Source organism: Mobula hypostoma, chromosome 8, assembly GCF_963921235.1.
Source record: "Mobula hypostoma chromosome 8, sMobHyp1.1, whole genome shotgun sequence".
NCBI classification, from domain to species: Eukaryota; Metazoa; Chordata; class Chondrichthyes; order Myliobatiformes; family Myliobatidae; genus Mobula; species Mobula hypostoma.
Genome location: NC_086104.1, coordinates 106,371,284 through 106,384,933, shown reverse-complemented (window position 1 = coordinate 106,384,933; position 13,650 = coordinate 106,371,284). Strand labels below are relative to the sequence as shown.

Genomic DNA, 13,650 nt, shown 5'->3' with positions numbered 1-13,650 from the left:
AGTATTTCAGATCAAGGCATATCATCTGGGCAGTGCAGTTAAAGAGTCTCAACATGAAAGGTTAACTGTCCACTTCCCTCCAGAGATGCTGGCTGACCTACTAAATTACCCCAGCAGCTCAATTTTAAACAGCATCTACAGTTTCTTGTGTGTCTGTCTTGTTTAGATGAGCTCAGATTTGGAAAGCTGTACCAGAAGTCTGAAGGTAGGGGAGGATCATTTACGATGTCAGTACCGAACTATATGGGAATCAGTTATAACAGTTTGGTAAAAACAGTGAATCCAGCAATTTCACAATTGCTGCCATCTAACCTTAAGAATTTAAGCTTAAATCTTAAGCTTAGCAGAAGCATTAATAACTATATTCTATTTTACTACATAAACTGCTGGAATATTTCATCAATTAACAATGATGGTCATGATTTCCAATCCCTTGTGTTTCTAATAATTTCCAAGCCCATTTCTGAATATTTGGGAATGGTTTCATTAGTCCTATTTGAGGAAGCACAACAAAATCAAAACCTGCCCCTGTTCGACATTTTAGATGTTTCTATAAGAAGTATTGGGATGCTTATCTTGCAAGCACCCCCTTCAGTTGCCACAACTTTTTGATCAAATATGCCTTGTGTCACAAGCATTTTCAGCATGTTTACTTCTGCTTGTTGAAATGAAGTAGCCTTTATTTTCGTGTTTCACTTAGAGCATTTACAAATGCAAGTGTGGAGGATTCTTATAACTGGCTTTGTTAGCCAAGGAGTATACTTTTAAAGCCATTACTAAATGGTTTCATCTGTCTTGATGAATCTTAATCAGACATTGACCATTGATACTAATTCCATGGAAGAATGTTCTCTGTAAAATGCACAATTTTAGAGCAAGGGAGGACAGGTTTTCTTTCTTCACTATACCATTGATGGCTATTCCTTCAGCTTTTTAGATCCTAACATTTTAGATTTTGTTCACTAAATCTCTGCTTGTTTCTGCATCCTTTTAAGGCATGCTTAAAATGTCTTTTCTAGCCATAATTTTGGCTGCATGCCCAAATGATAGCTATTACAGTGCCTCAGTGTCCAATTTTGTTTGGCAATCATGTGAAAGATGTCTTATTACACTGGCAATGTTCCTTAGAGTGATATTGATTTTAGTTACACTGTGCCTAATTTGATGTGCATGTCCAATACAAATACAGTGGATTTCAGTTAATCAGGACACATTGGGACCACTACATTTTGGCCCAATTAAGCAACTGTGGAATTAGCCAAAGTTTCATGAAAATAGTTTAAAAGGTATAAAAAAGATGAACTACCGTTTACTGAGTAAGAAATTATGTACTTAAATTAAATACAGACTAAAGTGGAACACTATCAATACTACTATTACAGTACTATAAAACTGAATTAGTTCCTAATGGCTATTGATGGAGGAATTCATCTAGTGTACACTGACATGTTCTTTTGATTGTCTGTAAATTAACAAAATCGGTGCAGACAGCTAGTGTACAGAAAGGCTGATGGATGTTATAGTTGGGAACTAAATGTCCAAGGCTACACATTGTATCGGAGGGATAGGAGGGCCAGCAGAAGGGGTGGTAAAGAATGGCATCAAATCTGTAGAAAGATGTGACATAAGATCGGAAGATGCTGAATCCTTGGGGATTGAGTTAAGAAACTGCATGGCAGTTATATACAGGCCTCCAAACAGTAGCTGATCTGGACTACAGATTACAACCGAAATAGAAAAGATGTGTCAAAAGGGTAATGTTACGATAGTCATAGAGATTTTAACATGTAGGTAGATTGGAAAAATCAGGTTGGTAATGGATCTTAAAAGAGTGAATTTGAGGAATGCCTAAGAGATGGCTTTTTAGAGCACAAACAACAGGAATTCTGCAGATGCTGGAAATTCAAGCAACATACATCAAGGTTGCTGGTGAACGCAGCAGGCTAAGCAGCATCTATAGGAAGAAGCGCAGTCGACGTTTCAGGCCGAGACCCTTCGTCAGGACTAACGGTTAGTCCTGACGAAGGGTCTCGGCCTGAAACGTCGACTGCGCTTCTTCCTATAGATGCTGCTTAGCCTGCTGCGTTCACCAGCAACTTTGATGTATGTTGCTTTTTAGAGCAGTTTGTTGTTGAGCCTACTAGGCGATCAGCTGTGCTGGATTGGGTGTTATGTAATTTACTGGAGGCACTTAGGGAGCTTAAGGTAAAGGTACCCTTGGGAGGCAGTGATCACAACACGATTGAGTTCAACTTCAAATTTGATATGGAGAAAGTAGTCTGACGTAGCAGTATTTCAGTGGAGTGAAGGAAATTACAGTGGTATGAGAAAGGAGTTGGCCAAAGTAAATTGGACAGGGATGCTGGCAGGAATGACAGCAGAGCAACAATGGCTTGAGTTTCTGGGGAAAATGAGACAAGTGCAGAATAGAGGTATTCCAAAGACAAAGAAATACTCAAATGGCAAAATAGTACAACTGTGGCTGTCAAGGGAAGTCAAAACTAATAAGCTAATGTAAATGCAAAAGAGAGGACATCCAACAAAACAAAAATTAGTGGAAAATAGAGGATTAGGAAGCTTTATGACACCTTACAGAGAGCAGCTAAAAGAATCATTAGGAGGGAAAAGATGAAATATGAGAGCAAGCTAGTAAACAATATCAATGTGGATAGAAAAAGCTTTTTCAAGTATATGAAAGAGAGATGAGAGTGGATATAGGACCACTAGAAAATGAGGCTAGAGAAATAATAATGGGGGACAAAGAGATGGCAGATAAACTAAATTAATATCTTGCATCAGTCTTCACTGTGGAAGATACTAGCAGTGTGCCAGATGTTGAAGGCTGTGAAGGAAGAGAAGTGGGTGCAGTTACTACTACAAGGGAGAAGGTGCTTAAAAAGCTGAAAGATATAAAGGGACATAAGTCACCTGGACCAGATGAATCGCACCCTAGGGTTCTGAAAGAGGTGGCAGTTGAGGCTGTGGAGGCATTCCGCAATCTTTCAAGAATTATTGGACTCTCGCATGATTCAAATGTTAACTTCGCTCCTTAAGAAAGGAGGGAGGCAGCAGAAAGGAAATTATAGACCAGTTAGCCTGACCTCAGTGTTTGGAAGATGTTGGAGTCAATTGTTAAGGATGAGATTATGAAGTACTTGGTGACACAGGACAAGATCGGACAAAGCCAGCATGGTTTCCTTAAGGGAAAATCTACCTGACAAATCTGCTGGAATTGTTTGAGGAGGTTACAAGTAGGATAGATATTGTTGCATATTTGGATTTTCAGAAGGTTTTTGACAAGGTGCCACACATGAGGCAGCTTGCAAAGATAAGAGTCCATGGTATTACAGGAAAATTACTAGCATTGGCTGATTGGTAGGAGACAGTGAATGGGAATACAAGGATCCTTTTCTGGTGGGCTGCTAGTGACTGGTGGTGTTCCACAAGGGTCAGTATTGGGATCACTTCTTTTTATGCTGTATATCAATGATTGATATGATGAAGTAGTTGGCCTGCTTACAAGAGAGGGCTGATTGGTCTTGGAGGTTGAGGGTAACCAATGCAATATATTTTTTTGGGGGGAAGAGGGGGAAATCTTGAAGCAAATATAAATTAGATTAAAACCAGTAGATTAAATATGCGAGATTTTGCAGGTGCTGCAAATCCATTGCAATGCAGACAAAATGCTGGAGGAGCTCAGCAGGTCAGAAGGCACCAATGGAAATGAATCAACAGTTGACTTGTTGGGCTGAGACCCTGGATGAGGACTGCAAAGGAAGGGGGAAGATGCCAGAAGAAAGTGAGAGAGAGGGGAAGGAAAACTAGCTAGAGGGTGATAGGTGAAGCCATGTAGGTGGGAAAAGTAAAGGATTGGAGAAGAATGAATCTGGTAGGAGAGGAGAGTGGGCCAAGGGAGAAACAGAGGAAAGGGGACACCAGGGGGAGGTGATATGCAGGTGAGGAGAAGAGGTAAGAGGCCAGAGTAGGGAAAAAAGAAGCAGGAAGAGGGAGGGGGGAAATTACCAGAAAGAAAATCAATGTTCATGCCACCAGGTTGGAGGCTACCCAGATGGAATACAGGATGTTACTCCTCTAACCTGAGAGTGGACTCATCGTGGCAGAATAGGAGGCCATGGACTGATGTTGAATTGGGGATTGGAATTAAAATTGTTGCCACTGGGAAATTCTACTTTTTGTAGATGGAGCAGAGTGCTTAACATAATAATAGATGGCATAACAAACTTTGTTTTGAAACTAGTAATGCAGAGGCTTGGATTATTGCTTGAAAATTGAATTCAAATCCCACCATGAAAGTGAATTTAAACTGTTAATAAAATATATCTGATATGAGTAATGGTAGCAGTGAAATGTTTGAGTTGTTGCCAAAAACTGCCCAGTTCATTGCTGTCCTTATGGAAGGGAAATCGGTATGCTTGACTCAGAGCAGTTTAGAATTGACCATAGAGTAATGGGTCCGGAGTCACCTAGAGACCAGGATTTTATTTGTATTTTGCATTCCAATTCCTGGAAAAAGCACATTTTCAAAAATATAACCTAATATAGAAGACAGTACGATATTGCAGTATCTTTTATTTTAAGAATATATTCTTATATGCATTCTTGTCTCTTAAATGGCTACAACCCCAGTGCAACATTGTTTTTAAATAATTGTGGGTCAAGTCAAGTTATATCAAAGTTCCATGAGAAATATTAGTGATGAAATTGGGCAGAAACTGTTGGCTCAAGTTCTATTTATGATGAAGGCATCTGAGAAGTACTTTTTGCAAATAATTTTGACTTGTGCCAAAATTACCAGAACTGTTGGAACAGAATGGTCAAACGACAGTATGAGGCAGTTATAATCATAGTATCAGTACCATACTGCAAATGTTCAAAAATACTCCATCAACATGCTTTGGTTTCCTTGTGGTCCAACAGCAGGATCAATCCAGTAGACATCCCTCCATGTCAGCGGAATAGGAAGGAAATTACTTTGGGAGTCTGAACATTAACCTCAGACCAATGAAGTACCAAGGAAGGCATTGCCCTATCAATACTCCCGAAGTGAGCAGCATTTAGAAGGAAGTACTTGAGTTAGGAACACTTTTGATAAAGTACTTTATTGGGGATTGATAGCATAACTTTTAACCAAATTAGATGTGTCCTGACATATACAGCTGCCCTTGTAATGGACATATAAAAATATCATCAGGAAAAAAATGTACTTAATCCCTTCCTCACCAATCTATCACAAGGTCCCTTTCAGTTATTGCTAGGAGTGACGATTTATCTTACAGTTGATAAAGCTAGTCCTTACAATGTTCAATACATTTCCCAGCCTCTTGTAAAAGTCTGTTGTGCTTGCAAGTAACTTACAACATGATTATCAGGAAAGAAAATCTGTCCTTAGCAAATCTGACCTATGTGTGGCTGAACCTGCCAATGCGGTTGGGTTTTAACTAGCTTCACAGTTCAAGAGAAATTTGGGTTGGAAAATAAATGCAGGCGTTGTCAGCAGTATTCACATCCTATGTGTGTGTTAGAAGCCTGCCTTCCACATCCCAAGAAATTGCTAAGTGCCTTGAACATAGCAATGTCTGAAGGCAACGACATCCCACCGTGGTGCAGAAAACTTGTCTTATAGTACATAAGAAATCATATCATGTCCCTAAATCATTGTCAACATTCATCAAGATCATGGCTAATCTTTTAGCTCTGTATCATCTTCCAGCCTTTGTACCTTGATTCCCTCAATACCTAGGATTGATTTAGCACCTTTAACCAATTAAATAGTGGGAGGCGTTATAAGAGGAAATAGAATAGTTCCAGGAGAGAACTGATAAATTCCCATAAGAGGGAGCAGGACATCCTTTATTAAAATTATGTAGATGGTTGAGTATAGATTAAAATGGGAATAGAACAAGCTGATTTATAAAATTTGTAAGGTCCTTAAAATTCATTCAAAATCGTAATAACTACAGATGCAGAAGAAATCTTAAAAAAGAAACAAGGCTAACGGTATTGTGCAGTTATGGTTGTCACACTACAAATAGAATTTGGTAGTAATGGAAAGGTGCGAACAAGATTCACTAGGATATTGCCTGGAACATATCACTGAAACCAAGATTTAACCACAGTTTAAATTTTAGTAAAATGTCATTGAATTAAAGGAATAGTAGTAGCATAGATGTAAAATGGATTAAAGAACTGGAAAGATGGAAGGCAGTGGTGAATAGTTGTCGGAAACATAGTGTTTCCAAAGGGTCCACATTAAGACAACTTTGTGATACATGTTCATCCAGGAGATTAATGCATAGGAATATAAGTTTGCATTGCAACTTAGATTTACAGTTGACCCAGACTTCAAGAAGATACAAGCTGTGATTTTGGAGAAAGTATGAGGTGGAGACAGTATAACCTAAATTGATAACATAAAGCATACTGGCACTTGGGGTAAATACAGGCAGAATCTAAGGTAGCAGGACAAGTTGAGAAGGCAGTTTGCATTACTTAAAATAATTCTGGTCCTTGGCTTTTATAACAATTGCATTAGAATACAAATTGAAAGGATTATGACAGACTTCTAAAATGATGTTGAGTCCTCAGCTGCAGAGTATACAGGTGTCCCCTGCTTTTTGAACGTTCGCTTTATGAAACCTCACTGTTACGAAAGACCTACATTAGTTCCCTGTTTTCGCTAACAGAAGGCGTTTTCACTGTTACGAAAAAAGGCAGCGCGCGCCCCAAGCAGCCGCTCTCCCCCGGATTCAGAACTGCATTCTAGCTGGCATTGCTTAAACACGTGCCTGTGAGCATCCGTTAGCAAGATGAGTTCTAAGGTATTGGAAAAGCCTAAAAGAGCTCGTAAGGGTGTTACACTTAGCGTAAAACTAGACATAATTAATTGTTTCGATCGTGGTGAACGAAGCAAGGACAAAGTGAGTTTGGCTTGTGGAAGTTGACGAAGATGATGTTGAAGAGGTTGGCATCCCATGACCAAGAACTGATAGATGAAGAGCTGATGCAATTGGAAGAGGAAAAGATAACAATCGAAACGGAATGCAGTAGCGCAGGGGTCCCCAACCTTTTTTGCAACATGGACCAGTTTATCATTGACAATATTCTTGCGGACTGGTCAACCGGGGGTGGGGCGGGGGGGTAGGGTTGCCAATGGACAAGAGTAACAGTCAAATACGTTGTGTTTACCCTGAGGAAGACTGCAATGACCATGAAGCCTTGCGTGGGCACCAGTGCGCATGCGTGTACATGCTGATTTTTTTCAACAAACCGTTTTTGGCGATTCTGTTCGGGCGGGGGGGGCAGCGTTAATCACAACCGGAATATAGGTGATAACTGGCTAATACACTCAATTTCATGTCTAAAAGGGTTTATCTAACGAATTTAATATTAAGCACATAGCGCATATTTTCCTCGCATGAATATAGTGATAAGTCAATTATCAGGGGAGGACAGGGGAGCTTGAAGTAAGTGTTGAACGAACTTCCAGTAGAAGTGGTCGAGGCCGGTTCGATATTATCATTTAAGGAAAAATTGGATCGGTATATGGACAGGAAAGGAATGGAGGGTTACGGGCTGAGTGCAGGTAGTGGGACTAGGTGAGGGTAGTGTTTGGCACGGACTAGAAGGGCGGGGATGGCCTGTTTCCGTGCTGTAATTGTTATATGGTTATATAAGTCACTTATAAGTCAATAGCATCATAACATTTTAAGTAATGTTTGGATATTAAACACACAGCACATATTTTCCCCGTATGAACATATAAAATCATTGCAACACACCAATATCGCTGAATCAGTGGGAGACCTGGGCTGAATACTTGTTTCCCTGCAACAAGACAGTTCCATGGAGGGGTGATGGGAGACAGTGATACTCGAAGGGGGTTCCTTATGTCCAGTCTATTCCGCAATTTAGTTTTCGTTGCATTCATTGCAGAGATATGTTGGAAATAGAAGCAACGTTTTCAGTGCTTTCGTGGCTATCTCAGGATATTCAGCCTTGACTTTGATCCAGAATGCCGGCAGAGATGTTATGTCAAACATATTTTTCAGCCCGCCGTCATTTGCAAGTTCGAGGAATTGATCTCTTTCCCGCGCTGACACGGATGACGTGCGGATCATGACCTCACGTGTGTTCAAGCTCAACAGCATGTGACAGGGAATGAGGAAAGGTGCAGATGACTCATATCACCAAATCATATCGTTTCCTCATGGCCCGGTAGCACATGCTTTGCAGCCCGGCACCGGTCCGCAGCCCGGTGGTTGGGGACCGCTGCAGTAGCGAACGGACCGAAAGTGAAGTAGTCCAGGAACTGAACGTGATGCAACTGTGTGAGATTTTCGCTGCAATGATAAAGTACGACTTTAATTTTGAAAAAGTACGTCGGTTTAGGGCATATTTGCAAGATGGTTTAAGTGCTTACAGAGAACTGTATGATAGAAAAACGTGTGAGGCTAGCAGTCAAGCAAGCCTTCAGCAGACAACAAACCTCAACCTTCGACATCGAGACAGGCAGACATAAAAGAAGATGACCTGCTTGCCCTGATCGACGATGAAATGACACCCCAGTGTCCCACCACCCCAACCTCCGGGCTGCGGATAGATACCGATTCGTGGAGGATGCAGCAGTAGCCAGGACAGACCCAGCACATCTTTAAGAAAAAACCCGAAATAAACAAGCTAATTAATTAGGTGCCGCCCGGCATGTAAATGTCGGCCCAGATCAGAGGCGATTGCTGATTGCGTCGCCTCTGATCTGGGCCGACATTTACGTACCGGGTGGCACCTAATTAATTAGCTTGTTTATTTCGGCTTTTTTCTTAAAGATGTGCTGGGTGCATCCTGGCCACCGCTGTACCCCTGCATGCTTCGCGGATCGGTATCGGTCGGCGGCCCGGAGGGTGGGGCCACTGCACCACCCCACCCTCCGACGACTAAGCCTAACACACCATTATCAGTGTGCTCGATATCTTCCCGATTCCCGTAAGTGATACTACACTGTACTTACATTTTTTCTACTTTATATAGGCTGTGTATTTTTAGGTGCTATTTGGTATGATTTGGCAGCTTCAGAGCTTAAAGGTTACTGGAGAGCGCTTGCGCTGTGAGCGCTTGTGTGAGATTTTCGCTACGGAGCACAGTGCAGGCAATGATTGTAGTTAAGTATTTCTACTTTATATAGGCTGTGTATTTATCATATCATTCCTGCTTTTACTATACGTTACTGTTATTTTATGTTTTATGTGTTACTTGGCATGATTTGATAGGTTATTTTTGGATCTGCCAACGCTCACAAATTTTTCCCATATAAATAAATGGTAATTGCTTCTTCGCTTTATGACATTCCAGCTTGCAAACCGTTTCATAGGAACGCTCTACCTTTGGATGGCGGGAGAAACCTGTAATGTCCATTTCTGGGCACCTGACTTTAGGAGAGATGTCTTAGAAAGAATAGGAAATTTATAACACAAGCTATGCAGTCACTGTTTGTGTCAGCTTAAAACACACTGGCCTCCTAGCCTATAACCTCACATTCTTTCTGTAGATGTATAACCATGAAGTGGATATCCAAGCACTATTTAATTGAGATGCTTTTGGCCTTTCTCACAATTTTAGGCTGTCACATCCAGATCCCTATTGCCCTGTATCCTGCAACACTATCTTAGTCTTCTGGATTCTCTTGTTCTCCTTTCTAACATTGGCATTCTCTTTGTCCTCTGCCCCTCTTCTCTGCCTGCTTGTTTTCTTATTTGTCTACTTCTGATGCTAGGTCATAGACTGTTTTTCTCTGCACAAATACTGTCTAACCTCCTGAGTATCTTCAGCATCTTCTGCTTTTGAGTTAAATAATACATTTGTCTGGCACCTTGCAACAGTGATCAATGTAATGAGTTAACATGGATTTAAAGCATGGTGCAAATTTGAGCTAAAATTGCAATCAAAACATCCCAAACATAGTCACTTAAAAAAGGAGCAAGTGTGTTCTGTGCTCTACTTTGTACTAAATACAGTTGCAAGAAGAAGTTTGTGAACCCTTTGCAATTGCCTGGTTTTCTGCATTAATTACTCATAAAATGTGGTCTGATCTTCATCTAAGTTACAATACAAACACAATCTGCCTAAACTAATAACACACAAACAATTGTACTACTTTTCATCATTACTAAGTACACCATTTAAACAATCACAGTTTAGCTTCAAAAAACTATGTGAACCTCTGGGGTAATGCCTTCTACAAAAGTTATTTGAGTCAGGTGTTTCAATCAATGAGATGAGGTTGCAGGTGCGGGTTACAGAGGTGCCTTGCCCTATATTTAAAAAAAAGACATAAAAAGCCTGCTCTTCTCAAGAAAGATCTGATTATGTGCACCATGCCTCAATCAGGACAACCTTCAAAGGACCTTAGACAGAATTATAGCGATGCACGAAGCTGGAAGAGGCTACAAAAGCGTTTCTAAAACCCTCTGTGTTCATCAGTCCACAGTAAGAGAAATTGTCTACAAATGGAGGAAATTCATTACTGTTGCTATGCTCTCTAGGAGTGGACATCCTGCAAAGATCACACCAAAAGCACAACGTGCAATGCTGAAGGAGGTGCAAAAGAACCCAAGAGTAACAGCAAAAGACCTGCAGTAATCTCTAGAACTTGCTAAAGTTTCTGTTCATGTGTCCACTATATGAAAAACACAGAACAAGAATGGTGGTCATGGAAAGACACCGTAGAGAAACTACCTGAAGTGCAATAGAAGATGATCCGAAACACAAGTAAATCAACAACAGAATGGTTTAAAAAGAACAAAATTTTTGTTTTGGAATGACCAAGTTGGAGTCCAGACCATAACTTAATTGAGATGCTGTGGCATGACTGAAGAGGGTTGTTCATGCAAAGTATCCCAGAAATATTGATTAACTGAAACAGTTTTGTGTGGAGGAATGGTCTAAAATTCCTCCAAGCCGATGTGCAGGACTGATCAGTTACCGAAAACATTTGGTTCAAGTTATTGCTGTACAAAGGGGTTACTCCAATTACTGAAAGCAAAGTTTCATGTACTTTTCCCAACAAATACATGTCATTTCTCTCAATAAATAAATTAACAAATATAATGTTTTTGTGTTATTTATTTAATTAGATTCTCTTCATCTAGTTTTAGGACTTATGTGTAGATCAGATAAGTTGTATTATGCAGAAATAGAGAAAACTGAAAGGTTCACAAACTTTCTACACAAACTGTGTCAATACAGCTCTTCATATATACCTTCTACAAGGCTGCACCAATCTAAGAATTATAAATCTGCACATTTCTGAGCCGATATAGAAAGCACAACAAAAAGAAAAACAATATGTGGAAACACTTAGCGGATAGTTGTGTAAAATATTTCTCTATTGAGAGAAAAACTTTAGGTCCAAGATTTTTTTCAGAATGGGGAAAGGCACTTCGTTTTCAGTAGCAGAGAAGATGCGGGGGAAGGATAGGCAGGACAATGGGAGTATCCCTGATGGATTGAAATGAGAGGCAGGGTTGTGGGATGAACCAACAGGCCAGAATCTATGAATTGACAGAGAAAGCTACTAGTCTGTGGGCAGCACAATAGTATAGCAATTAGCACAATTGCTTAACAGCACCAGAGATCACTGATCTGGTGTTTAATTTCCGACCCTGTCTGTAAGGAGTTTGTTCGTTCTCCCTCGGACCGTGTGGGTTTCCTCCAGATGCTCTGGTCTCCTCCCATATTCCAAAAGAGATGTACGGTTAGGGTTAATGAGTTGAGGGAATGCTATGTTGGTGCTGGAAGTGTGGCGTCACTTGCAGACTGCCCCCAGCACAGTCTTCGGAATGTGTTGGCCGATGATTCAAAACAAAGCGTTGCATTGTATGTTTCAATGAGCATGTGACAAATAAAGCTGATCAAGCCTAAAACGAAGACAGGCAGAAATGGCCAGTTTGATGTAAGCAAAAAGAAAGGGCAAGTCACCTAGTATGGAGAATTCAATATCAAGTCTGATAGGCTGCAGCATGCCTAGAAAGAAGATGAGGTGTATCACAAGCTTGCATTGGGCCTTATAACTGTACAGAAGGCCACAGGTGAAGGTCAAATCGGGAGTGGGGTGATGAATTAAAATGACAGGCAGTTAGAAGCTCAAAATTATACCCTGTGGACTGAGTGCAGATGCTCCAAAAAGTGATAACCAGAGCTGTATTTGGTTCCTCCAAAGTGGAGGAGGCTACGTTATGAATACAGAATGTAGTAGCCCAGATTGGTGGAAGTGCAGGTGAATCACTGCTCCACCTGGAAAGATTTAGTGCCTGGATGGTGGGAAGGGAAGAGGTAAAAGGGCAGGTGTTGCATTTCCTGAGGTTGCATGTGGAAGAAACAAGAGATCAGGAGCAGTTGAGGGGAACAGAAGAATAGACCGGAGAATCATGACAGCAGTGATTCCTTCAAAATGCTGAAAGGAAGGTGGGGATATGTGGCTGGTAATGGGCTCTTGTTGAGGCTGACTGAAGTTGTAAAGAATGATTCCTTGAGTGCAGATATTGGTGAGGTGGCAAGAAAAGGGTGAATGCAGAAGGGTGGGAAATATTAAGAAACTATTTCTCATCTAGCCCCTGCATTTTGAATAATGTTAACATTTGATTTATTCATCCATGGAAACTGTTAGTGATTTATTTCATTATGCAAAATAAAGCCCAAAAGGTTTTTGAAGACTACTTCATTGGGAATTACTAACATTTGATGAAATGCATCACTGTGAGTAAACAGTTCTATTGGCAATCCTCTCTTAAAATTAGTTAGGTATCTTAGATGACAGGCTGCATCTACCACTTCCTCTGGCAGCTTATGCCACATTTGCCCCATCCTCTGAGTGAAGAAGTTCCCCCTCAGGTTCTCTTTAATTATATCACTTTCCACCCTTAACCTATGACTCTCACCCAATCTCAGAGGAAAAAGTCTGCTTGCATTTACCCTATTATAACCCTCATAATTATGTACAACTCTTTCCTCATTCTCCTATGCTTCAGGGAATAAAATCCAAGAAATAATTCTTGGGAAAATATTTTAATATTGAAGTAAATTTTAGAGTTTTAGTTTTCTCCCTTTGACCTGAAAGTTCTCAGCAATCTGTGTGTCAAATAAACTTAAGAATTATGTTTTATTTTTGCAGGCAGCACATAAAGTGCTATCAGAATATGGAAATCCAGAACTTCAAATGCTGGCTGTACTTGCCAAAGAAGGTGGGGTATGGAAGAACTCTGTACTTAACAACATTTTCTCCCAGCAGCCATTGGAACAGGATAAAGGTAAGATATATAATGAAAAGCCTTACCGAAAGAAGTTTAGAAGATTTATGAAGTTTTCTATAACGTATATCTTATATAGCACAGAGACAGACCCTTCTAGGCCTTCATGTTCATACCGGCCATTAAGTCCTTATCTTTCCTAATCCCATTTACCAGCACTTAGCTCTTGTACATTCAAGTGCTCATCCAGTTATTTCTTAAATATTGTGAGTCTCTGTTTCACTAAACACTCAGGCAATTCAATCTGGATTCCAACCACCCTCTCCGCATGAAAGAGTTCTTCCTCAGATGCTCTATAAACCCTTTATCATAACCTTATGGCCTTCATATC

The 13,650-nt window shown here is 40.4% G+C and overlaps 1 protein-coding gene across 1 annotated transcript in view; it reads left to right on the top strand.

The window, feature by feature from the left end:
* LOC134350819 (zinc finger protein 292-like) overlaps nt 1-13,650 on the top strand; it is a 205,750-nt gene that overhangs the window by 154,081 nt on the left and 38,019 nt on the right. The window contains exon 4 of the mRNA XM_063056556.1: nt 13,184-13,319. Within this exon, the coding sequence (XP_062912626.1) occupies nt 13,184-13,319 (136 nt within the window). The remainder of the gene's footprint in view (nt 1-13,183; nt 13,320-13,650) is intronic.